Raw genomic sequence first — 27,581 nt, 5'->3', positions numbered from 1 at the left:
ATGCAGCACTAAGCTTGTGTAAGAATGATTGACAGATGGGTGTATTAGACCACCCGCTGCCAGAGTGTGATAATCCAGCAGGGAGTGTGTATTCACCACAATTTCGTACTACACACACATTCACACACACCTCAACCACTTTCACTCATCTGTCCCCAACTGCACTGCAGGATTTTCGCTTTCCGTTTGCATATACATTTTTTTCTTACAGTTCGAGTCTGTTGTAAACTGCAACCTGAGCCCCAGAAAATGACTGAAAAAAAAAATCCTTCCAGCAAAAAATCCAGAGCTGGCTGACACGCAGCAGGGTCGCGGCTGCAGGAAAAACAGACATGTAGCTGTCAGCCGGTGAAAAGTCAAGCCGGGCAGAAGGGACTCGATGTTTATGCATCAGGGTTTATTTTTATACCCACACAGCAAGATGGAGGTTAAAAAGATCTCAGGTAAACCAAAGCCCATAAAAGGAGACAGTCAGGAGTCCAATCTTTACTCTTCAAGTTTCCATTTTTGCATAATTAAACAAGATTGTTTGTCCTTTGACAGTATATGACGTGACCTGCTGACCTGAATATTAACTGTATCTAAATACAGCCCACAGTATAAAGGCTAATGTTTTGTCTAATTTAAGTAGATTTTATTTCAAATGTCTAGAGATTACGCTTCCATTTTCATCCCCACTGCCGTCAAATATTTCACTTGTCAACGTGACTTGTTTCTAATACTGGTATTTCCATGGCATCATATCACAGTCAGTCAGCGTTTGGTGATTATTGCACTGATCTGTGGTTGGGTATCGGTTATTTTTTGACCCAAAGTTTTGGTTCTGTAGGTCACCTCCTACCTACCAGCAGAAGTAGATTCATGGATATGTGTGGTAATTTTGGCGACAACTAGCAGCCACAGCAAACATGAAGGAGTAGAAGTGGCAGACAAAACACTGGACTGTACAAACGAGAGACATCAGTCGCTGTTATAAGTTGCATAAGAAACCTGATTGCAGTCTTTGGGGTTTGTCTCTACCTGCATTTGCACATCTAAAGAGGGAAACTTTTGCTCATTGTTCTTTGTAAAATAGCTCAAGCTTGGATGGAGAGCGTCTGTAAACAGCTATTTTCAAGTTTTCCCACAGATTCTCAGTTGGATTCAGGTCTGGACTTTGACTGGGTCGTTCTAACACATCAATATGCTTTGATCTAAACCATTTCATTGAAGCTCTGGCTGTATGTTTAGGGTCATTATCCTGCTGGAAGGTGAACTTCCTCCCAGTCTCAAGTCTTTTGCAGACTCTAACAGGTTTCTTCTAAGCTTGTCATGTATTTGGCTCCATCCATCTTCCCATCAACTCTGACCAGCTTCCCCGTCCCTGCTGAAGAAAAGCATCTCTACATCATGATGCTGCCACCACCATGTTTCACGGTGGGGATGGTGTGTTCAGGGTGCAGTCTTAGGTTTCTGCCACACATAGCGTTTTGCATTTAGGCCAGAAAGTTCAATTTTGGTTTCATCTGACCAGAGAACCTTCTTCCACATGTTTGCTGTGTCCCTCACATGGCTTGTGGGGACTTCTTATGTCTTTCTTCCAACAATGTCTTTCTTCTTTCCACTCTGCTATAAAGGCCAGATTTGTGCAGTGCACGACTAATAGTTGTCCTGTGGACAGATTCTCCCACCTGAGCTGTGGATCTCTGAGCTCCTCCAGAGTGACCATGGGCCTCTTGGCTGCTTCTCTGAATGATACTCTCCTTGTCCGGCCTGTCGGTATAGGTGGATGGTCACGTCTTGGTAGGTTTGCAGTTGTGCCAAACTCTTTCCATTTTCAGATGATCGATTGTACAGTGCTCCGTGAGATGTTCGAAGCTTGGGATATACTTTCACAACCCGGCTTAGGTTCTTCTTCATAGCTTTATCCCTGACCTGTCTGGTGTGTTCCCTGGACTTCATGATGCTGTTTGTTCACTGATGTTCTCTAAAAAAGCTCTGAGGGCTTCACAGAACAGCTGGAATTATACTGAGATTACATTACACACGGGTGCTAAAAATCCAAAAGACAAATAAAATTTAAAAAATACTTGAGTAAATTGATGTGACAGATAATGAATTTAAACAGCATCAAAGTGACATTTTAGACATGTGCTGCTGACACAACGCTTCTCTCTTTTCACTTGTGAAAACAGAGATGCGGGTGTGTAGGAGACTTGCATTTTATACCATGCATGTGTTCACTTGCACTTGGTTAACAAACGGCTCAGAGACGAACCTACAGCTGTGTTTACTTGACACATTTGTCTGTTTTCTGTTTAAAACCGGACCTTTGAGATGAAATGAAGACTCAGCCTCCAGGTTTAAAGGCCTCCCAGATAAGTGGAGGCCAACATAGCAGCGTGCTAATGACCATTTTCTGGATTTTGGTTATGTAGTTTATCTTTATTTTCAGTAATCATCTGGGTAATACACAACTGAAAGAAACAAAAAAGAAACAACCTGTGGGAAAATACATATGATTCCACAAAGCATGTACATGGATTTGTCCCATATTTCATATTTCAATTAGGATGGGAGGGATGGATGGCTGGGTACAGCATGGGAATGTACATGAACTGTGCAACGATGAATCTGCTCTGATCGTTGCATTATTGCATAGTTTATGACAACATATGCTTTGCATTCAGCCATCTGTCATGTTGTATAGAGGGGACAGTGTGTGCGTGAGTTTGTGTCAGTGTGTCACCACGTTTGGAAGTCGTACGAGAAAGAGAGAGAGCGGGGAAACGGAGAGCAGGAGCTTTAAGAAGCCTTCGTTAAACAGCCTGTACCCACATGGCTCCAAACAAAGCAGTAACAAGTACACAGAGATTCACACGGACCCACGTTACATCACATAACAGGCAGGTATGCACACTTGTGTGTAAATGTAGTTTTAATAATGTATGGGGCCGTCCCTCTCGGAGTTGCTTAGCAACACCAAGGATTTGTTTCCTGAAGAAGCGGCTCACCAGTCCATCGTTACGTCAAAATCTTTTTTTATTGCCCCCCCCCCCCTTCATCCCCTGCTCCCAACTGGCTGACATCAAATCCTGAGAGTGAGCTGGAGAATAAATACAGTAGTGGCTAAGCCTCAAAAAATATAACAAAAAATCTACTTGGTGGTTGGTGTTAACCAACCTCCACGTTAAACTGGGGCCTGATGGAGATTCAGGTCCCACTTTGGGCTCGTTCATAGCGGCCTTTATTAATCTATGACATGTGTGATGTCATTTTAAAACGCACCTTAGTGGTGTTTCACATAAGCCCAGTCATAAGTCCATCTGACAAGAAACGGCTTGAGATTAGCTCTTTACATTCTCAGTGACCTTAATGTTTCCCAGTCTTGTTCAGGTGAAGGATGTGAAACCTCATTAGGTGACACTGATGCTGTTTTTGCAACCTTGAAGGAAGCGTTAATGCACTAACATGTGATAAAACTACTTTTTAAATGTTGGAGGGAAAAGGCTATTTTTGTGCTGAGGCTGTTTAAACATACAGTTGAGTTCATGTTCCACCTGAACACTGTGGGATGTGCAGACTAAACCGAAAACAGCGGCGTTTTGCAGGTTGTACAATCTGAATTCCTGTAATTGTAAAGGCAAAGTCAGGCCAACGTCTTCTTCCACTGTGAGTGGATCTCTCAGAGTCGACACTGTGAAACGTCCCGAAGCTAAAAATAAAAGCTAGTTCTGCTGAAAGGGGAGCAGTCCTGCTGTTAATCTGAAGATGAGGTGACGCCAGTTCAGAGTGTGAGAGGACGGTCAGCCCAAAAACAAAAATAAAGGCCAAATGTGTGGCTTTTTCAGGAAACTCACCTCCTCTTAGATATTTCCACAGTTCCACTCTCTGCCGTCAATACTCTGCACTGTGTCATGACAGTTGCTGATTGTACATTTTCCTTCATTCGTGCAGATGTTTCGATCTCGATTTACTTTCTCTATAATTAAGGTTTGAGTTTGTGATGAGGTGGACTTTCTGAGTTAATGGAAAAGGAGGAGTACAGTTTGGAGCTATGTCTGCTTTCCAAAGTAAACAGTGTGTGATAAGGAATCGATGAATCGAACAAAGGCAGAACATAAAGTGGTTTAGATTTAAAACATGGGGTCATTAAACATTTGGTTTTAAAATAAAATGACAAAATAATATCATATTCACTGAATAAATGAAATATTATGCATCAAGTATCTTTTGAGCTGCTTCTGCATTGTACTTGTAACATAGTACTTGTATATTGTGGTACTGATGGAGTATGAGTGAGTCCTTCAAATTACATCAAGTTGCATCTTATCGCAGGTCAACACAGATTCAGACCTTAAATGAAATCGTGTTTGTAAAGAAAATCAAAGATGCTTGTTGTCAGTGACATTAGGTTTTACTGTAAGTTCCATGGAGATCTGGTGAGTGCAAAGAGCTTAAATTCAGTTTTTGTTTTTTTTGATCAAACTCTTTACTGACCTGAGTGTGTTGCATGGAAACTTCTGCATTTCCTGCCATTTGTCAAATGTGTATTTTTACTGTTGCCCCTGGAGACTCGTGGGACCACAGAGTGACTGCAGATACAGCACCAGTCACAAGTTGGATGCGACTTCACCGGTTCAGTTCTATAGGAGATTGCGTCCAAACCTTCCAGTGCTGCTGTGTGCGAAACCGTTTTTGGATGCGCTGCCTCTGTGTGGTCCATCCAGAAACGAGGAAAGTCCCACGTTTGATACCACCGTGTTTCTCCCACTTGTACATATTCTGATCAGCCACAACATTAATACCACCTGATTACTCCGGTGCCGCTATGCAGCCTCTCCCTGATCGGAGACCACATGAGGAGGTGTGTGTGTGGGGCGGGGTTAGGGATTTCATGTGTTTGGGGAGGGCGGGGGGGGGGGGGGCGCGCTGGTAGTGGAAGGTGTGAGCGGGATCGTGTGCGCTGCGCGCGGCCGCTGCTCTGCGCGGAGTCGCTGTCCATGGTGCTGAAAGGGGAAACGTCCTGTGACCTGCACGAACCGTGAAGTCGGAGTAGCGAAGGAGGGAAAATGAAGTCGATCATCAATGCCTTAAAAAAGGAAGGTAAGAAGCTGCTTTAGGCACTTTTTAAATCGGCCGCTTGGAGTTTAAACTGTCCCTCTACAGCCTGAGGTGAGCGAGGAGTCCTTCTCCAACTGCTTCTTCATTTATTGTGAAAGTGTTTAGAAAGTGTTTCACATGGTTTCAGGACTTGTACCGCGGCTGTTAGAACGTAGGTGGGTCGGAGCCGATGTAGGTGACGAGAATTATCTCCGACTTTCTCTTTGTCGGGACCAAAGAGAAAAGGAGGCAGAGCGACGCTGGAATAGTTTCTTAGGTCCCAGAGCCCGCGGTGGACAGAACACCCACAGACAGGACCCAACAGTCCGTCCATCTGCCTGTGTGTGAAACCATGTTGGTGGCTTGACGCTTTGATTCCTCCGCTGCCGTTTTGTCAATGAAGCGCGCGGAGCTGCACCGCGCGCTGTGCAGCCCGCAGCGCGGAGAAGGGCCAGAAAGCTGGACGGTGTGGGGAAAGAACGTGCTGACAGCCCTTCGAGCACATTTCTACTCCCGATGTCTTTATCATTAGTCCTATTCTGGGGGTGTTTAAATTTGGATTAACAGGGCTGGATTCCATGACTTCATGAAACTCTGCGGATTTACCACGAGTAAGACGACTTCTGCGTGAAAACGTTGCAAGTTGGTCCCAAGATCTGAAAGGCAAACGAGACATGGATGATGTCCGTGAAGACTCGAGGACCAAAATGCATGAAGCCTTTGGTCCTAAAAGCCTAAACGTGCTTAGGCTTTAACACTGTAAACTCGAGACGTGTGCTTGAATGATGATTTGAATAAGTTGTACCTGCGATGTTGACAGTGTCACACAAGAAGTTTCACTCCTGATCTCTCCTGCTCTGCACTGCTTGACTCTGATTAAAAAGCTGCAGGAGAGAGACTGGAAGGTGTCGCCCTGAGTCACAAAAACCTGAAGGTGACAATCAGAGTGTTCAGTGTGTCGCAGCGTGTGACGATTGTCAGTTGTGACAAACTGAAGTCTGTGATGGTGAATTTCCCTAGAAAACTATATAAACTATAAATACACTTTAGTGAGCAGTAAATTGAGGTTCCGGGAACGTATGAATCATCACCATGTTGCGTCACCACTGACAGTGTTGTGTCACATAACTGTAATTTACCCATCTGTCATAAGCGCAGGGAATTTGCTTTGCATTGTCGGATTTTTTAAAATAATATTGGCCGCTTGCAGGAAGTTCAGGTGAGGGCTGGTTAAAAGAGGACGAATTTGTGTTTATGATACTGAAAGTAAAACGTTTGCCTCCGGGCATGAAGATCACACGTTTATTCGCATCCAAAAGACGCGAGAACAAGAAAACGAGCAGACATGACAGAAGAAATGGGGAGTAGGCAGTTTCCCATCTCCTGCCTCGGACTGGTATGAAAATAGGACAGTGTGAAGAATCCCGGTTAGTGCTTCAGGCTTTAAATGGCCTCTCATGTTCACTTGGGGATTTTGGCAGCTGCACTGTGGTATTAACATCAGCCCGTTTAGAGCCACAGTAAGTCGACAAGGTGAAAACTCATGTAACTCACTTCAACTGAAAAGCTCCATTAAATAAAAAGAAACGTTCTTTCTGACTGTGCAACATTGGCTCATTTTAATTATTATAAGTCCTCAAATAATAAAATCAGTTGTTTCTGTTGCCTCCGGAAACACCTTCTTAAAGTTAGATGATTTTTGCAGAACAAAAATATTTTCAATGTTCAATAAGAGCTGAAATATGAAGGGGAATTGAATCAAATGAGGGTGTGATGTGTGGGAGCGGTTGATGGGTTAAAACAAACCACCAGACTTTACTTGTCTTGGGCGCTGTGTTTGATTAAACGCTGGCTTAATTTGATGAAAAGGCAAAGGATATTTAAACAGTTCTTACCGGAGACATTTGGTGCCACTGTGACTTCCATCATTAAACGGTGGCAACATGCTACAAACGCTGCGCTGGCGTTAATCACGACTGGACGCAGTGACTCGTCTGGAAAGAGTCTGTTCCAGTCTGCGCCATTTGTTGTTGACAGTCAGGAGATGAAAATCATACGTCTGTGGCGTTTTAATGATTCAGATCATTTGCCTTTTGACTCATCCGCTGCCTCCCATTTACACGTCGATTACTTTCCGCACCGTTGTTATTTACAGCCGTAAACACGATCACGTGTGTTTCACGTGTCCCGGTTCTCAGGTGAAGTTAATGTGACTGAAGAAGTTCTCTCTCCTCCAGACTTTACCCTGTATTTAACGAGAAGAAATATAGAACAGCTACATTAAAAATAAAGAAATTACAAATTCAAATGTATTTTTAATGAACGGCTTTTTTTTTTTTTTTTCAAAGTGCCCCATCAGAGCAAGCAAAGATGATGCTTCAGGTGCCCTTGATATTCTTTCTCCAATGCCCGTCAGACAACCCGAGTCCCCCACTGACCTCACTTGTGAGTTGGTTTGAACAAAAGTATTTGCAGGTGACTGATCAGCACACACCAACTGGTCCAAAGTGGACTGCTGAGAGACAAACAGCTCCTTCTATTAGCATAATGTCAGCACCATCATTTAGCTCGGCTGTGCACTGCCCTCTGACATGCATTCTGTGTTTCAGGAACATTTAATTATATAGATTCCACTGATTGCTTTTCCAGCTCTTACATAAATGGCTCTGATTGTTTTGACTCCCCACCCCATTTTACTTGGTAATTAATCTGTGTGATTCAGAGAAAGACAGAGCAAGTCGATGCATACGTTTGTGCGTGTTTAGCCAAAGTTAAAACCGGCGTCGCGGGCTCGGAGGCCACACACACACTTGAGAGATGCACGCAGATAGGCCGGTAGTTCCTAAACGCGCCAGCTCATTAGGTTTTCGCACCTCTTCTCTTCATCGACACGTCTGCTGCAGACACAGAGGGAAGGAGATCTGAGTTATTAGTTTGGGAAAAGCGTTAATGACTTGGTGAATCTCCACTCAGATGTTCTTGCTGACAGGAAGCATAGAGGAGGAAACTGCAGCACAGCTAACAGGCCACGTACCCCTGTATTAATCACCTCATAATAAGGAGCTGCTTACTGGAATGGCTGCAGGCCCTGTTCTGCTCTCCCTCGCTTGTAGTAATTGCGAGGAGAGCTGCTGAGGATTGTGGGTAGGCCCAGTTCGACGGTAGAGTGTGTCCATGGGGAAATCAGGGCCAACCTCCATTCCTGGTTCAGTTGAAAAGTATAGCAGAGGCGGTGAGGGGTGAGGGCAGAGGAACCCGGCTGTAATCCTGCTAATCATGCTAATGACGGTCCAGGCAGTGTGGGGCCGTGGCCAATCAGCAGGCTCAGCCCAATGTTCATGTGTCTGACACGACTGTACTGTACGTGTCTCACAGAGACATTAACATCCAATAAGCTGCCAAAGTGTTGGAGTGGGAGCCATAGAGACTGTGAGAGGTCATAGTTTGCATACACTATCAGCAAAAAAGCAGCAGTGGTTGTGAATGGATGGATACACTGTGTGTCCTTCCAGTCTCGTAGCAAGAAACAGCAGAACAAAGAGGTAAAACTGTTTACACTATGTGGAACAAATGTTGATGTGCACTTTGTTTCCAGCCCAGCAAAGAACTGTATTTATAGTCTTTATGCTGGTTAGAAAAAGTCTGTAAACCCCTTAGAATGAGCTGGTTTTCTGCATGAATTGGTCGTAAAAGGTGACCGACCTTGGTCTAAGTCAGAACCAGACACCGTCACACTGTGCTAAAGCTAATAACACACATTTATAATCTTCAATGGCATTAAACATCCATGCACAGTGTTCAGGAGGAGTTTGGACCATTCTTCCTTAGAGAAGCATTTCCACTCAGGCAGATCCTTGCAGGTCTGGTGTGAACCTCCCTCTTAGCTCAATCCACGGTTTCTCCACTGGGCGGAGTCCTGGGAGGCTTTTTGTGTTTGCAGGCATTGTGTAGTAGATTTACTCCACAGTGCATCATTCAGCTCCCACTGAGCCTCAGATGGTCGACAGCCACCCTGACATTATCCTGTAGGATACTTACACAGTTCCCTCCATGAACGGAACAGTCCAGACCCAGAGGCAGCAAAGCCTCAAATACCAATATGATGGTTCCTTCGCTGTACATCAGTGTTGGAATGTTTTCTTATGTTAGGTTGTGTGTTCTTCCCATAGAACCTCACTTTCATCAGTAAACAAAACCTTTTCATGTCAGTGTTGCCTTCATTCAAAAGTCCTTCATTTGTCATTATACATACAAAGTGTACAACGAAATTGCGTCAGATGGTCAGATGGAGTGTTTGTCCTGAGCCGCTGCAACTGAGCGTGACAACCTGACCTGGTCCCTAACACACACGTTTTTAGCGGCAGGGGAAACCGGAGCACCCGAAGAAAACTCCACACAGAAAGGCCCTGTCTGGTCCGGGGGTCAAACCCAGGACCTTCTTGCTGTGAGGCAAGTGCTCGCTGCTCTGCTTTCGTTTTGTTTAGCAGAGAACAGCATCTTCCTAAAGCCAGATCTCACACACGCAGAAAAACAAGGTCATTTTAAAGGGTTCACATATATTTTTTTTTCTTGTGACTCTGCAGACGACAGAACTGGAGTTTAATTCCGGTAACTAGGGTGTGTGTGGTTCAGCAAGCAGGAGCGTTGCTGTGAGAGGTTATGTTAGATGCAAGTTACTGGGGGGGAATGAAGAGCTTTTCAGCAGCCTGCCTCACAATGTCTCTATAATCAATAATAAGAAAACACAAAAAGCTGCTCGATCGCAGTTCTTGTAGTCTCCACTTAAAACTGGGGTCTGTTCACTTCATTGTGGTCAATACAAGCAGTAATTAAAGTGGGGCAGGTGCTGCTATAAATAAAGCACAAGAGGCATAGTTGCTTCTTTTATTGTCCAAAAAAAGCTTGTGATCAGTGTTTGTTGAACTGGTGGAAATTTATGAGAAGGAGAATTTAGGTAAAACCATTCACTGGTTACAGAGAGTGTGTGTGTGTGTGTGTGTGCGGTACATTGTGTAGCCTGTCAATCATAGTTTGGGGAAATACTGGGCTGTGTCACACAGCTGCTTTTTAAATAGAGAAATAAATATTAAAGCTTGTAGTTGTGTAGTAGTTTCTAAAAGTACCAATGATTGGTTGGATTGAACTGGACACGAGTGACATAAAGAAATGATTATTGTCTGCAGTCAGTGTCTGTCGGCGATGGTTGGTCCTCAGAAATACAACTTTTAATCATGCGTGTGCCCTCCAGCACGGTGTGTTGATATGAAGCCATTAGCCAGATGCAGTGCTGCATGACGCCAGCGGGGCAGGATCACACGCATTCTGCAGCAGCTCTACAACACGATCGTTCACATGGAAAGTTTCAGGGAGAAACGGGGCTGAGCTCCACTTCATTTATGTTGTAGTTGCCATTTTCTCGGCCATGATCTTCATGGCTTCTGTTTACGTTGTGGAGTGGAGATAATTCATGAGAAGGGAATTTAAATGTCAGTGAGGTGATTGGGACCAAGTCTGCCGCCTTGTGGCTAAATGATTAATCCTCCACATGTATACAAACTGTAGTAATGTGACAGTAATGGTTTATTTTATGGGTCCGTACATTAATTTTTCAGTAATTCTTGAGGGAAACAACTGTATGATTTAGTTCTAATTGGCTAAAATGTAGTAAGTAAGAGTAATTAGTTGGGACACAAATGAAAAGCTGCCACAGTCTTTTAATCGGAGCATCATGGAACTGTTTGCTCATCTGATCAGCCTCAGCATTTCTGATGCATTTCACCCAGTTTGTTTTGATGCAAGAACTTCATCATATGGAGGTAAATGGTAAAGAGCTTTACACTGATTGTTATTCACTCATTTGCAGTCTCACTCACACACGGCAGCAGCTGGCCACTTAGTTGGGAGGCAGTGTCTTGCGCTCGGGCACTTGGACACGTGTCTGGAAGAGCCAGGGATTGAACCAACAACTGGGGGATTGGTGGACGACCACTCTGCCTTCCTGCCCCACAGTCGCCCATTAGTGTGGTGCCTCTAATTTGGATCCACCCGACATATATCTGCATATACAAACATACTGTTTTCCTGATTTAAACTGCTTTGTTTTATATGGATGTTCTGCATATTCACCAAGTAAGTGCCTGACCGCAAAGTTATGAAATATGAACGGCACAAACCGGTGTTGAGTGTGGGCTTGTTTTGATGTCAGCAGAGGGAAACACACTTTTTGTTGGAAAATATTTGTAGTCTGCATTTCTTTAATAACCGAGCACCAAAGCATTTTCAACTCATTTTGCACTTCTCTCACTTCACCTGTAATCTTTCAGGGCCGCGGCTCGAGCGTGAACTAGATTCATAAATGTGGAAAATAATGAAATTGTCTATTAAATTCTTCTCTGATCTCTCACTGTGCAGTGCCTTTCCGTGAGGCTCCAGCCTACTCCAAACACCGCCGGGGTCCCTCTTCTGGGAACAACAGCGGAAACGGCCAGTCCCCCTCCTCGCTATCGGCGCCACGGGTCCTCCTGCGCTCCAACAGTGACAACAACCTAACAGTCAGTCAGTACCAGCAGCAGCAGCACAGTTCTCCTGGCAACTGGGCCGTTCATCTGCAGCAGCACCAACACGCCCAGCCCCACCTGCAAAGGGTCCCCCAGCAGGGTCACTCGCAGCCTGGCTCCTCAGCATTACATCGCAGCCTGTCACCCCAGCTGCTCCAGCAGATGCCCAGCGGCAGCCCCAATGGCAACGTGGTGGTCCGGACCATGGGGAGGGGGGCGAGGAGCCGTTCACCCTCCCTCAGCCGCCTGGGGGAGGAGGCTCGACGTGCTCACCCTTCACAGCGTCAACCCAGGTGAGCGGACACGAGCTGGTTGAGGGACATTTTGAGAGTACACGAAATGTTCTTTAACTTTTGACTTTCAGTGTAGAGCTGTTGGCGCCTGCTGTAAAGTCAAAATCACAGTACCGAGAGATTTTTCAAAGTTTTTGACTGAGGCTCAACCTTCTGACCAATCAGACAGTTTAACAATTTCTGCTTGATTATCACGTTATACAGCTTCTCACCTGATGGACTTGGTGGAGTGGATGGTAGAAGAGCAGATTGATGCGGGGGGAACACAGGGAATGGATTTTTGAATCTTGTGCTAACACTGACTTATGTTGTATATTGGACAAATATTAGCACGTGTACATCATCCAGCTAATTTTCATTTCATTTTCATAACATTTTCATTGTGGCCACGTTAACATGTTTTTTGCACTTTTTGAATTCTTCAACCACAAACCAAACCAAATCAAATCAAAAGTTTAGAGGAGGCCCCTCTAATTCTTTATTTTTTGCTCAGAGCTTTGGATTCAGGAATCCCAGTGGCAGCGCACCACATGTCTTCATTTACTGTACATACATTCAACATCTTCTCCCACCATCCCTCATGTGAGATGATGCATGGTATGAGGGGTTCCTCTGGGAAATGTGCCACCACAAAAATTCTGGCTTCTACGGTAACCACAGCAACCGTTGCTATGGTTGCCCACAGGCACTTTGGAAATGCATGCAAGTTTGCATGTATGCAATAGGTGCATTTCATGTGCTTGAGCTTTCCAAGAATTCCATATTCGAGCCATGTGTCTTGTGTGAGAACATGTGATCGGTGGAGGATTAAAGTGTGGCGGGCGTTTATCTTGGAACGATGTTACTGTCAATCCCGATTAAGACACATGCTCTCTGGCCTCCTCCTCCTCCTCCTCCTCCCCCTCCACCTCCTCCTCGTCGTTGGCCGATGGACACGTTTGGAAGCACTCGGCTGCACCAACACTACCCACACTCTGTAGCTCTCCCTTTCCAACGCTGAAGAGAGAAGAGATGCACTGTACGTCGTAGACAGGATATTGAGCAGAGAAAGGGGGAGTAGGCCGCTGAAGTACAGAGAATAAAAGCCGAGAATGAGGGGTTTAGAGCGAGGGTGGAGGGGACGCGGTCGAGGGAAGACAAGTGATGGAGGAGATGAAAGAAGGGGCAGAGAAACGGGGGAGGACAGTTGCCTTTGCTTCAATGTGAACATCACTATCATGTCTTTTGACACACTTCACCAAAAAACACAGGGGGCTTGTAGAGGGAGAGCGAGTTTAAACGTCGACAGAAGAGCGATTTTAGTAAAGTGACGGGTTTAGCAGAGGATCTCTAGGGCTCTTGTAGCTCAGAATGTCCCTCTGCTTTTTTCCCCATGTTGAGCTTCATCATCTTTGCAGGTGTATCATAGATTTAAAATGCTCTGACTGTGGCGCCTCCAGTTTTGTGATTTGAAATTGCTACTTTTCATATCAAACTAACAAAGAATGTACAAAAACAAAACAAAAAAACCCGGCAAACTCAGGCTCAGGTCAGAATTGATCCTCATGTGTCACTATTTGACATTTGACTGGATAAAAAAACGATAAATCAAGTGTCAGGTTCATCAGTGTGTATCTCATCCCGAGACTCATCATCATTGTCCTGATCAGTGGGGATCAGTGTCCGGATCGATCCTGCCTTTGTGTACTTGTCCTCTTAAACCTTCTCTGATACTGCACCCGATACCATGTTAACCTCTGCAGGTAGACACAGGTGGAAAAATGAGCAGTTTTAAGATGATTGAACAAAAGTAAGGCTGAACACAAACTCTCCTGTGTTAAAGTCTTAAGTTCTAGTTACCAACAACAACACGTTTTCCAATAATATAATTTTTTTTCACATCAGCAACAATGAGGTTTTTCTCGTGGGATTTGCTTAACTGCAGTGGATTGATGAGCAGCAACTCATACTAGAACAAGTTTAGTACTTGTAACAGTGCTCGGTATCGGCGAACCCTGATGTCTTTGTGCCTGACACTGACCAAACTTTCTGATGTTGTAGAGGCTGAATATGCTGCCAGAGAGATGGAGGATGTGTGGCCAGTCGAGCTCAGTTGGTCGTCTCTTAGTTTGGCCTGGGGAGGTCTGCAGATAATTATAAAAATAATGTTGCTCACAGCAGGTTAAAAACACACTAAATACCTTTAAGAGGATACTGGTCAATTTCCGATTAACTTTTGTAGTTTGGTAACTGCGAGTGTGTGTGTGTGTGTGTGTGCATGATTTTAAAAGATATACAAAAATATAAATGATCATACTCCCCTCAAGTTTCAGTTAACTTAGCTTTGTGCGGCTTAAAAAAAATCACAGTATAGTGTAACACCATGAGTGAAAGGATCATGTTCTAACGGGAATCTAACAGTTTAACACATCTTACTATGCATCAGTCATCTTTCTTTTTTAAAGAAAGCTTAATGCTTGGTGTCGTTTTATTAGCAAAGAATCCCACAGAAACAATACACGAACCTTCTAGCAGGTGCTGTTTGTATCAAACACTGACACAGAGCTCGATTCTTTTATGTGAACTGATAAAAACGTGAACTTACTGAAATGCTGACAGTAGACGCATTTTTTAAATGAAGTTATTTATTTTAACATTTTATAGATGTATCTCGTGTAGGAAGTGACGAGTTCAGAGCTCAGAGCCACACAAGGTGCACAACAACCCCAACCAGTGTTTGGCAGAGACTGTACAATGACACCATTGCGTAGAGGACATCCAGGCTATAGGACTTTTACACAGACCTATTTACAGATGTGTGCTCTAGTCCTGAGGCACCGTGGATGGATAATTAGCCTAATTATAAAATCCATTACTATCTAATGCAGGTATTGTTTGAAAATGCTTTAAATAACGAATCCAGCTGCCGACACCTCGCAGAAGGCATCATGTGGTCGATCACAGTCTGTGTCCACTAAGTGTGAACAGCTGTCACATCTCCTCCAGACTCTTAATCCTGACACATTCACTCTTTTCTTGTGCTTTCATCTGCTCTCCTGCAATTTCCCCCTACTCATAATCCCACCCCCCACCTCTCATTCAACCTCCACCCACCCACCAACCCACACAGACACACACACTTGACAATGTCTCTGCAGCGTCCCCTCGCTCCCACTTGACATGTCATTTGTTAGAAGGCAGCTCACATGCACACGTGAGCCCACACTCGCTCTCACGAGCACACACACACAAACAAGTGCACAGTGACAGCTGTCAGTCAGCCCGGGGCGCCATGGCAACAGCTTCTTGCCTCGATGCGATGAGAAATGAGCCATGTCTGGAGTCATGACAGAGCAGAGCAGTTTAAGCATCGTTGTCACCAGGCTCCAACATGCATTATCATAAACTCCTCCACATGCAGTTGGAGGGCTGCAGCAGTTCTCGTGCTGACTGGCAGATGTGCAGTAATTTGATGAAATGTAATGATAGCAAAATACACTGTCAGCAGATAATTTCCCTTTGTACACAATAAAGTCTGATGTCAGAGGTCTCACTGCCATTTTACTGAGAAGCTTCGACTGTCATCTGGTCCACAGCTGTTACCACAGGTGGGAACCTGAAGGTCTGAGGAAGTGAAATGTAGCAAAACAGAAATCATAAAAGTGAAACCTTTCTTCTCACAGCGCTTTGCCACAATGTTTTCTCCTAGATTTTGGATTTGTGTTTGCTTTTCACCTCACTGAAGTCTTTCCCTACACTCTGCACCTCGCTTCAGATGGTCGTCATGAAACTACAATAAATAAAATGTACTAATCAAGTAAAAATAACTGAAATGCTGTGGTTGATTAGAAAGGTTAGCAAACACAGAGAAAGTAAAAAGTAATAAAAAAAGCTGCTTCACAAACAAAATTAAACTGAAGCAAGACCCAGGTTGTCATGAACATTACATTAACAGATAAGCAGGGTTAGGTCAACTCTACTCTAACCAACTTCTATCCCACTCATTGACATAACGCAGTCACTAGGCCCTTTACCTTAAGTATCCGAAACAACTCGACTGAAAACACAATTATGTTTTTGTAGTGAAAGTAATAACTTCATCATTATGTTCCAATGCAACATATTTTTTGAATCAAGGGAAAGCGAGCTTCAAGCAGGTGGGTGGGGAGGGCAGCAGCTGTCCAATGTCCAAGAGTGTCAAGGCAAGAAAACCACTGACGATGGTGGATGTGCTTAGAAGTGATAGAACACGTTTTGTGTGAAATGTTGCATTTTCCTCTGTTACACCAGCACCTGCATCTTTCTCTGACCCTAACCAGCTATGCAGCTGTCTGAACCCACCCATAAAATGCTCCTTCCCCACTGTGTCTGTCTGAAACTCCATAAGACAGCAACAGCAACCAACCTGTTCATCCACACAAATGTACAAATCGTCCGACGTGACAAACTCAGCATTTTTTTGGCTTTGTCAGTTTCCCAGTAAAACCTACCTCAGCATTCAAAAGTCCTCTTCCAAAGTCTACTGTTTCGATCCGCAGTGAAAAGTCTCTAGATTCCTTTTGGTGATGGTCCTCAGTTCAGTGTGCAGAGTGGGAAGGCAGAGCTCCTGGCTGTCACTGCTGCTGGAAGGCTCCATTACTCGAAGCCGTTTGACTGTATGTTTGAAACAGCAGTAAGAAGCAGAGTCGGCCTGATTTGAATGACTTCATTTCCCAAATTTTTATTGAAACAATGCATCAGAAGATGTCAGCGACAAACCATCAGAGAACGATCACCTGCAGTTTACGCCTCCTGTCCTGGATCAAATAGCAGATGAAGTGATCAGAGTATTTAAGCAGCTGCAGAGTCTCATCTTTACCTTAATAGGTTGTTGAGGTTTGAACCCGAGCTACAACGACAGTGACCTTTTTCAGGTTACTGAGTGGATGTTGTAATAGTCAAGTATTTGCTTGGGAAAAAAAAAACAAAACACAAAAAGCTATCGAGAGCCAAAGTGAGCCAGAGCCCATCCAGAGCAGATCTGCATTATGACTATAATGCATTTATTCATCTACATTCACGTTTGTTCCAGTGTATGATAACATGCAGCGTGTTCGGGAAACGTACGCAGATCAACACAATCCGATTTCCAAATTTGTTAAAGGCTGCAGCTAAACGAGGTTTCAACTGCTGCATGAGTTAAAGTGTGAACGAGCACATAGTCTGATACAAATTCTATATCCAAATTCGGCTTGTGTGGCCAACTGAATAAATATTTTCCCCTTTAGTTTCTTGTACATTGGCTTTGCCTCTCTGACCAGTCTGCAGCCTCGGACTGTGGAGCCCCGTCTGAAACCCCATTGGTCCCAAACAGCATTTATTCTGTCACATTCTGACCCCTGTCCACCACCAGGTGGTGATAATGTTGTGTCTGATTGTGTCATGGTTGTGTTGCAGTTGTGTCTGCACTGTAATCTCTCTCTTTCTCTCTCTCTCTACTTGTCTCGGGCGATCATCCAATAATAGCACAAATTATGCACAGCTGGTATTAATCAACACTGTCTAATTAGCACCTCAAAGCCACCTGGGTAATTGCCAAAAAAATAGAAAAAGCACGAGGGAAAACATGACTGACGGTTTCTTCATCTCAGCCTGCAGAGTCAGTTTCATCCAAAGTGGCTTGGTGGGAAATGTTTCCCCCACATGATTATATCAACAAGTCCACATTTAGAAAAGTGATGGCGACAGTTCTGGGTCTGAAAATAACCTTTGATTAGTTTGTATTGGGTGAGAAAACGCTCTCAATAACACAGAACAGCGACTTCTCGGTAAGTCGGTCCTGTAGGATGCAGTTTGATAATGTGCTGGACGGAAAAGTAAAGTGTCTCAGCTGAAGTTTTAACGTTCTGTGTCTTTAATGTGTCAGGAGTTTAATGGTGAGTCAGTATAAAATATCTTGCACACATGGAATTTGTTGCTAGACACCCCCCACTGATTTTCACTAGATGGGGGGTTAGTCCGAAGACTAAGCCGCTGCCTCTACGGGCCACTGTGGTCTCTGACACACAGCTACGCAGGCGGCTTAGAAAAGGTCACAGCCAAGGTCAATGGGGTTGAACCCACGGCTTTCCTGCCGCCCACAACACCATACACTATGCATTCTGGGGTGTGGGGCAGAGCTGAGGGTTAAGGTTTGATGTGTTGCTTCGTGAGACACTTGAGTGTTGGACTACTTGAATAGATCGTCTCCTGCATTGCTGTGATGAAGTGTCAGTTACTAACCAGCAGTGGAAAATGTCTTGTCATGTTGCTGCCTTCAAGTGTAACAGTCAAATTACTGGTAATCAATAATATTCAGCCGCAGCTTGACTGTGTCAGTGCCACAGCATCTCGCTCGCTCTCTCCACAGGAACCTGTCATTAGGAGTTTAGGGTTTTTTTCCATGATTTGTTGCCGTTGAATAAAAATGCAGTCCAGCAGCTTTTTGCCTTTATGTTTAAAAAAATGACCTTAAACTAAAGAGGGAACACAACACAACAATGTGCTGCACGATGAACATGTCGCACTCATAAATACCTGCGTACTGTGCACAAAGACATGCACTGTTCAGAGCTGAGAACATGAGACTTGCGGACCAACTGAAAATAATTCTGATATGAGGGAGACCAGGCTGTTAGCTGTGATGCACTGTTGCACTTTCCCCTTGGAGAAAGTGCGAGCAGTCTCATTAGGTAACGAATGGGGTTAGCTCTCCAAAGGTTTGAGGAGCAGCGTGCTCTACAGGACAAGGTGACCCACATACTTGAAAAAACAATTTCCTTCCTCTATCTCTCTCTCAATCCCTCACTCCTGCTCCTTCATTTCCTTCTTTCTCTTCCAACCCCCTAGTTTTTCTTTCAGTGCGGTTTTATTTTGGACTCTTCTTAGCTCTCTGTCGTTCCGCCTCACGTCAGTCGGGTGCATGTGGAGGATGACAGAACAGTTACAAACATATCGGTTGAAGACTGACGACATTAAAAACCTTCTCTTTCTGACCTGACCACTGTGGCTCCTCCTCCTTTTAAACTTTTATTTTGAATTTTTTGTTAATTTCAAATTATTGTAACATTTAACAGTTCAGACATTATTTTTTTATGTGCAGTAGATTTGCCACAGTGTCATGAATTGATTTGAAACAAAATGTCATTATCCAGTTTCTGAGGAGCAAGTCTGATAAATAACACACTCCGAATAAAAAGTGCACACACTGCTCCTCTTATGTCGTCTGTTGTGGGAAGTGTCGTTGTGGAGGTCGACCACTAAGTGGCGCTACCTTATCACATCCGACGCATCCGCTTGCACCACTGTGCTCCTCTCTCTCTGTGGTTATTCCGTGTTTGAGCTCCACTGGTGGATGAGGAAGTCGAAGGTCACGTTTGTTTCGATGCAGCACTTACATGTGTATCCACAACCAGCACAGGATGGATCCGTCCTTTACTGTACTGTTCCTCTCGTGTTTTCACGTCACCCAGTCCTCTGTGGGTCAGAACCAGCACACATTCCGTCCTAGTTACTCCTGCAGGACACGTGCTGTCTGTCCTCTGAATATCTCCTCTGCAGAAGATGCATGTGTGATTATCCATATAACACAGTGTAGCAACGTTTCAGTTTGTGTCTGAACAGCCCCTGATAGTCACTGCTGCTTGTTTTCATGTTATGGTATGTTACGCTCACTTCGTTACTTCCGGTTTTGACCCGTGGTGTTTTTTCTCTCTCTCAGTCCCAGCAGTCACACCAATGCAGTAGGCCCCAGACGGAAATTATACAGTGCAGTTCCTGGCAGACATTTTGTGGTGGTTCGTCCTTACACCGCTCAGGCCGAGGGAGAAATCAACCTCTACAAGAACGACAGGGTTAAAGGTGAGGCCACGAGCAGCCAGGTTGATTTTTATTACTTGCTGAGGGGTCAAACACAGGCAAGTTAATGTCTTTGTTTTAGTTTATCGTCTGTTTTGTTTAGTTTTTATTCCATGGGCTCATCTCTATTTTGTTTAAGATCATTTTGTTATTTAGTCATTATGTGCTCAGTTATGTGGTATGAAAAATAATCTATGGAATAAACCTCTTATTACACACCCTGTAAAAGTCGACCGGTTCCCTCCTTGACCTCCAGTGAGGGTCAAGTTCATTTCCAGACTGACTGAAGTAAAATTTATCATCAAAGCAAACGTAATGAGAGAATCAGATGCATCACTTTAATGATGCAGCTGACTGCTATAGATAACTTGGATAATTGAATCTATAATACTACATCACAGCTATGTGCACTCACCTCTTAAAGTATTGGAACAGTGAAGCCAATTCCTTTATTTTTGCTGTAGGCTGAAAACATTTGGGTTTGACATCAAAAGATGACTATGAGACGAGAGAACAACATTTCAGCTTTTATTTCCAGGTATTTACATCTTGATCTGATACACAGCTTGGAAGAAACCACCTTTTGTTTCAACCCAGCCATTTTTCAAATGAGCAAAAGTATTGACTGACAGGTGGGTTTTGTTGCCCAGGTGTGTGTCCTATGACAGTGATTATTCAAACAATAAATGGCTCTGAATGTCTACGCTCAGTTTCAGACGAGCCCCAAAACAAACAACTGAAAAAGGCTGGAAAAGCATCACGAAAGAAGAACGCAAATCTTTGGTGATGTCAGTGGGTCACAGGCTCGATGCAGTTTTCACAATCAAAGGATTTGCAACCAAATATTAAGTCGTAGGCTTGAAATAGATTAAAATGAATTTCTGTTCCAATACTTTTTCTCCCATGACAAATTAGTGGGATAAATCAAAAAGTGCTACCTTCTATGATGTGTATCTGATCCAGATGTAAATACCTGGAAATAAAAGCTGAAATGATGACCTCTCATCTCATATTCATCTTTTTAAAACCCAAAAACAGCAAAAGTAAAGGAATTGGAACTTCACCGTTCCAATACTTTTGGAGGGGAGTGTAAAAGTAAAGTTACTCCACAAAAGGACAAAGGCAAAACAGCCTGTAGATCAGTAAAATGAATCACAGCTCATCCTGTAAACGAAAGCAGCTGTGGCCCCCACCTGAGGGAGAAAATAGAACTTCCTTCCTTGGAGGACAAATGATGAATATAAAAAAATCAGAAAGCAAATTAAAGGCACCGATTTATCGCTGCCTTCATTTCATAATTGTGTTTGAAAGTGAGACAACTGCAAATCAAACTGCAAATTACCATGTCTGATGAAAATGACTCCCCAGGCTCTGCAGGGTCTAAATGCAGACGCTGGGGAACAACATCCTCTTCCTCTGCAGACATGCAGGGAGTTTCAGACACCTTGCAGGTCTGGGGGACTGAGCGGGACACGCTTCCTCTGAGAGGACATGTCACAACCTTAACCAGATAAAGCAGTTAACTCGATCCCTTATAGAGCTTCTAATAAACCATCCGCTTTAGATCACTAGAGTAACACACAGTGAGATCACAGTCACAGTTTGGTCCCCGACCCACTGATGGTAAAGTCCAGAGCCAGAAAGTAACTAAGGTGATTTACTCAAGTAAATCGCATATTGTTTTTTACTCCACTACATATATTTTACAGCTTTAGTTGCTCATAAATAGCCTGAGAATGTGTAATGTGGTGTTATGGATGAGTCCACATTTATCTCCACCTTACTTTTTAAATGTACTTATTTTAATTTTGTGTCCTAACCAGTGATGTCCCATCCCTGCTATATGCACCCTCATCTAAGATGCTACTGTACCTTCCAACTTCTGATTGACAAAACACAAACATGCATTCACTCAATAGTAACAGTTCCCAACAGATATAAGTTTCCTAGTATCACACATGTCTTTAAATTCACCTGTAGCTGTTTCACAAAGAGTTTTGAGCTCTCAGATCAGAACCCGAAGCACAAACAGGATTCGTAAGGACCCCCAAGTAGGAATTCAACATCTTCAGGGAGTCCTTGTATCCAAACTTCAGCAAAAGAGCTGATCTCTGCACAGCAAGTGACAACCAAGCAACCAAAGAATACAATATCATAGCAATCTGTAAGTCAGAGAAATGTAGCAGATACAAAAACAAAACAAAAATGACAAAATGTGCATTTTCAGGTTTCACCATTCTCACATTTCCGCTTAGTTTTCCTGGGGTCTGGTGTTTAAAACAACAAAACTCAGCCCCCTCTGCATTGAGGCCTCCTGCAGTTCACACTGTTAATGGATGACATTTAATCACAGCCTCTAACTCATCTGGGAGTCAGATTTTGGTCATATTGTTCTCATTTATCAGCTCGGTGAATACTATCATATTGTTGTATTACAGTATTTGATGTTTTATTTACGGTGTTGTGTTGGATACTTTGTATCAAGAACCAAACTGTTGTGCTTTGCTTTTCTGTTGTGAAACCACTGTCATTTTTCACTATCCTCGTAATACTTTCCCAACTCCCCCCCCCATCCTCTCCACTCTCTCTCTGCCCCTCCAGTTCTGAGCATCGGAGAGGGGGGTTTCTGGGAGGGCAGTGCCCACGGCCAGGTGGGCTGGTTTCCAGCCGACTGTGTGGAGGAGGTCCCGGCCAAGGCCACCGAGGAGAGGAGCTGTAAGTCGAATCACTTGGGGCTGCGTGGATGGTGGGACACAGACTTATGTAGGACATGCACTGTTTGCCATCACCCAGTTTTGAGGAGAGAGGGGGAGGGAGGGAGGGGGTCACAGAACAGGAGCTAAGGCTAAATGCTGCAGCTTCCTGAGGCAGCGTGATGGCACGTGGCTTCTCCTCTGCTGCATGAGCTGCGTGTGTCTCCTCCCCCCTGTCTCTCTCCTGCTCCCCGGGCTGTGGTGCACCAAGCTAAGCGCTACATTGCTCCGCTAACTCAGCTGTGCTCCGATGTCCTTTGGGTGCAAGCTAATGAACATGTCACGCCGCGCTCCATCCCCCCATAAACATCCCATTTTTCCCTGCACTCGCTTTCTCTCTGGCTGTTGCTGAACCCTTTGTGCTGTGCACACACTTAGTGTCTGTGTGAGACAGAGCAGCTTTTGGAAGAGACATGTCTTCGTCCTGTGTGTCCACTCGCTTCCATGTACCATGATCTTTTTCATGCTCCACTCTGTTGTCTGACAGTGTTTAATTATTGACATTATCACTGAGCACCGTTTGCTGGAGTCACCTCCCCCACACCCACCTGCTTTCTAAGTCTTCCCTGCTCTTAGAGTGTGTCAGGCAGATGGGGAGCAACTTGTTCTCCCCTCTCTGGCAGTTTGCCTTCTTCTGGGTGGCTTATTTTCAAACCTAACCCAGGGCCATTGGCACTGGGAGCTCCTCTCACACTGTGCCACATCCAAATTGCCTCCAGGTCTGCCTGCAGAATCAGCCTGTCAGAAAATCGGAGCACAGTATGGTTCACAAAAACCCATTGAGAAGCAGGCCACACGGACCTGTGTGTGTGTGTGTGTGTGTGTGTGTGTGTGTGTGTGTGTGAATGACCGGTGAACAGTTGTGGCTGATTGGGGGAAATAACAAGCAAGTGAGGAACGCATTTAATCCCAAAGTGATTTCTGTTTGAAAGGGAGTCAGACAGTTTGGAGTTAGAGGCAAAGTCGGCTTCTATTAATTATTTCTTTTATGATCATTTACTGTGCACGTGTCATCCAGATCATTTCTGGACAGCAAATACTAACCTCTATGTAAATAGTTAAACAAATAGGGAATTCACACATCAAGAGGAAACTGAATAGTTGCACACACTATTGTGTGAGCAGGAGGTGTCTCTCTCTTTTTTTTTTTTTTACAGAAATATAATGAGTGCAGTGAAAAACAGCAACGTTAATTTTACAGTGTAGAATGTTTGACATCTAAATGCAACAATAAGATGGATATCTGCTGCGTCTTATCGGGTCTTAAACACCTTTCTAATCCCTTTAATTCAATAGATGTGATGCACGAGGAGACACACACACACACACGCGCGCGCATCAACCAGCTGATTTAGTAGGTGTCAGGGGGCAGCAGCGTCTCAGTGCCAGAAAGCTAGTGCTGCAGATTTAGCTCTGTGTACAGCACAGCTGACTGTGAACTCTCAGCCTCACTGAGCTCATTAAAAAGTGAAGTACAGCAGTACCCGCCTCTCTGTCCAAGTATTTCCATCCGCTTTATGATGCATAGTGAATGAGAGGAGTTGAAACGAAAGGCCAAAAGATTAATCAGATTTCCTTAGTGTTACAGAACAACTTGAAAGACATTTTTTATTCCTGAGACACCTTTCGCAAAGCCTGGTCCTCGGCAGATTGAGGCTGCGAGATCGGTCATTCATCAGTAAACACTGACTCACACGTGTTGCGTTAGAAAGCAGCAGGGCCAATATAAATATAAATATGATCCACCAAAGGCGTGTTTACTGTAAAGGTCTGCGGGCATCATCGACTCCATATGACAGACGGACCCGGTTGGTCCACTGCACACATACTTTTGTTAGCGAGGAGACAACAACACACCAAAAGGCGCCTGTAGTTATAATCTTTCAAACTTTTTTAGGTGAAGTAAACGGATCGTGTGGAAAATGGCAGAAATGTCGTGAGCAGTATGTGAAAATCACCGTATCGTCACACGTTTCGCTGTAATGCGGCACTGACATCAGGTGGACACTGAAACTGATCTGATCTATGAGGTTGATAAAATCGTGAGAAAGGACTTTTTAATGTTCTTATAGCTCACAACTCTTTGGGATGTCCATTAGTGGAGGTCTTGTCTTGTGACATTTTACCTAATCCAGTGATGGCTTAGTGGTTTTGGACCAATCGTTACAGTACAGCATATGTTAAATACACACAGTGTGATATTTCACCCTGAGACCCAGAATGAAGCCAGTACTTTCAGTCCTTTCAGTAAAAAGAACAGGAAGTTCACACTATGCAGAGACATCTGTTGGGTTCTTAAAGACATTTGGTACTAAGGGCCCTTAGCTCTTTAACTAATTGTGCTTTTAATTGGGCTGTGTAAGTGTTTTATGGCGGCATTATGTGTGAACAACTCTGGAAAACATCTTTATCATTCAAATATTGTTTTCAGTTTACTGACTTGACTCTATTGACCTCATCCGGACCGTATGTAAAACTGTTAAAGTCGTGATGTGTTCACACCACAAACTTCAGGTTGTCAGTGCTGTGAACACACGTCCACATTTAGAGGGACATCATGTGACCTGACACATCCACCACACGAATTGAGTGCAAAATTCCATTAAGCATTAACCTGCTTTCTGCTAAAGTTACTGTGAGTTTCAACAGGATATTAGCTCGATGTGTTTACGGTGACAAACAGCCGCTCAGCAATATTATTCAGACTTAGTAATACGTTTAAATATGATCAATATTTAACGGACGCCTTCACTCATGTTGAACTTGATTGTTTTGGTTTTAGTCCTTCCCTACATTAAAATATCTCTCTACTTCTAGCTGAAAATGCCTCCAGATGATATCACTTGGAGGAAGTTCAGATTATGTGCTCTCACGCTACAGTTTGTAATCATAGTCACCTGCTTTTCCAGAGCTCCTTCAGATTAATGTGAGCTCCTAATGATGATGAGGTGATGTCACCTGGAGGAGTTTTTCAGCTAGAAGCAGAGAAATATTTTGATATAGTGAAGCCAGCGAAATCATTAATGTACATTTACAGCCTAAACTGAAGTCATGGAAAGCAAGTTGAAAATTGGTCAAGTCTCCCTTTTAGGGGAATTTGGCTTTGCTGATTTGGAAACTGATTGGTGGTCTTCAACATCCTCTGTTACATTATAAAACTAGTTGACATTTGAGTGATTTTCAGTGGAAATAATCACAAGCCACAGACGTCCCAGTGTAAACAATGCAACACTTCTGGTCCAGACAGGAAGTTGGACAATAAAATACTGTGACAGCTTTGAAGCATTTCCTTGTTGCCAAAAGCTATAAACTCAACAGGAGATATTTTCATTCGTTGCTTTTTGTCTTCAAATACTTTTACTTTAATTATACTTTAATTAATTTGTTGTGCTGCTTGTTTCTGAAGATATGTGGAGAAGCTGTTTTTAAATGTAAAGCTCCATCAGGTTGGAATAATTCCCTTATAATCTAATTTTAGTTTTTATGGCTACTTCTGAATGAGTTCACAGCTGAGCTCATTTTAGCTTCTAATGTATTTTTCCTGTTAGTTTTTAATTTTAGTGACTTGTTGACATTCAAACAAAAGGTTTTTATCCTCCAAATTTGATAAACAAATGTTCCAAAATGCTAAGAACAATTTAGCAGTTGATGAAATTATGATAAATATCATTAGGACTCATCCTTTGTTTGCACAGCGTTTTACTGTAATCCATCCAATAATTGTTGATGTCCCGACAGTCTGACAGGCTGTGATTAAATAAATGTGATGATATCGGTAACGTCAACAGAAAACACAGATACGACGCATTCGTCTTATTGTAGTGATTATAGTGCAGAGCCATCCATTACAGTCCCTCTGACAGGTGATACAGCTGTGCAGGACATCGCGCTGCAGGTAATTCTGTTGTCTCACAACCAGGCTGCATGGAGCAATGTCCTGTTTGACAAATACGCCTCATTCTCACCTCGTTCCCCAGTGCTGTCAGGTGAGAGATGAGTGAAGGAAGCAAAGAGATTAAAAATAAAGACCTGAAAGGAATCGAGAGAGGGCCAGATGCCCAACAGAATCCACTGCTACACACACACACACTCAGCTGACACAAATACAGAGTATGTATGTTAGTCTGCATATCATCACACAGATGCATAAATACAAATACTTTCTTATGACACCATTTCTGCACCATCTACATTGATCTGTGACCATAGTAACCAGTTGGCTGCAGTCAGGCAGCAGTTGCTATGGAGTGTAACTATGTTGTGGATTTTCTCTCTTTTTCTTTTTTTTTTGTGCGACAAAAACAGCCCCCCACTCTTATTTCAAATCTCTTATCAATCAATCATTTACTCTGTCTCATCCTCCATCCTCCACTCGCCCGAATCTGACACTGTGGACGTAGAATCAGAGGGTAGAAAAAAAAATGTTCCTGCAAAGATGACAAGATCTAAGCCGGATCAGAGGAGATAGAGTTTCTGTGAAAGTGTGACAGCTGGTGTAAGAGAGAGTGAGAGAAAGAGGAGGTGAAGGGTGGGGAGGAGATGGTGCTGAAGAGGATGAATGGATGAGCTGAGCTAAGATGGGAGGAATCTTCGCTCTGGAGGTCGTGTGTGTGTGTCACATCTCTTCTGACCGTCTGCCACTAGTCTACAGTACATAATAAATATATACATAATGTAGCTGCACGTTCCTGTTGGAGAAGTTGGACAGTTAATGAGATGCGATGCAAAAAGAGAGCAGATAAATAGCTTTTAGTGTCTTCAGAAGCTTGTTTGCCTTCGTGAAATGTGTCCTGGTGTTTGAGCCGTTCTGTTTTACGCTGTACACATTCACAAAGTTTTGTGCACGTTTTGGAGCGACAGGTTAAATGGTCAGCGCCACCCGCTGGATCCCTGCTTCAATACTCTTCTCCATTTATATTAAGTGATGTTTAATAGGGTCATGAACTGCAGTTTTAATAATACTTTTGTGTAAGATTTGTGTTTGAGCACTTTCTCTGTCATTTTAAGTGTGTGAAAGCGAACTGCTAGTCATGATGAATAAT

At 43.7% G+C, this 27,581-nt stretch overlaps 1 protein-coding gene across 4 annotated transcripts in view; it reads left to right on the top strand.

The window, feature by feature from the left end:
* The window catches only part of LOC137107037 (SH3 and multiple ankyrin repeat domains protein 2-like), a 170,982-nt gene that overhangs the window by 96,859 nt on the left and 46,542 nt on the right, over positions 1-27,581 (top strand). For all 4 annotated transcript variants that reach the window (XR_010912068.1, XM_067491247.1, XM_067491244.1 and 1 more), the window contains 3 exons: positions 11,494-11,932; positions 19,650-19,789; positions 22,388-22,501. Coding sequence is in view for 3 of the 4 variants with exons in the window: in XM_067491247.1 (XP_067347348.1) it covers positions 11,494-11,932; positions 19,650-19,789; positions 22,388-22,501 (693 nt within the window). In the remaining variant the exon portion in view is untranslated. The remainder of the gene's footprint in view (positions 1-11,493; positions 11,933-19,649; positions 19,790-22,387; positions 22,502-27,581) is intronic.

Source organism: Channa argus, chromosome 2 (genome assembly GCF_033026475.1).
Source record: "Channa argus isolate prfri chromosome 2, Channa argus male v1.0, whole genome shotgun sequence".
NCBI classification, from domain to species: Eukaryota; Metazoa; Chordata; class Actinopteri; order Anabantiformes; family Channidae; genus Channa; species Channa argus.
Note: the sequence above shows the minus strand (reverse complement) of the source record. Positions and strands in the feature narration are given on the sequence as shown.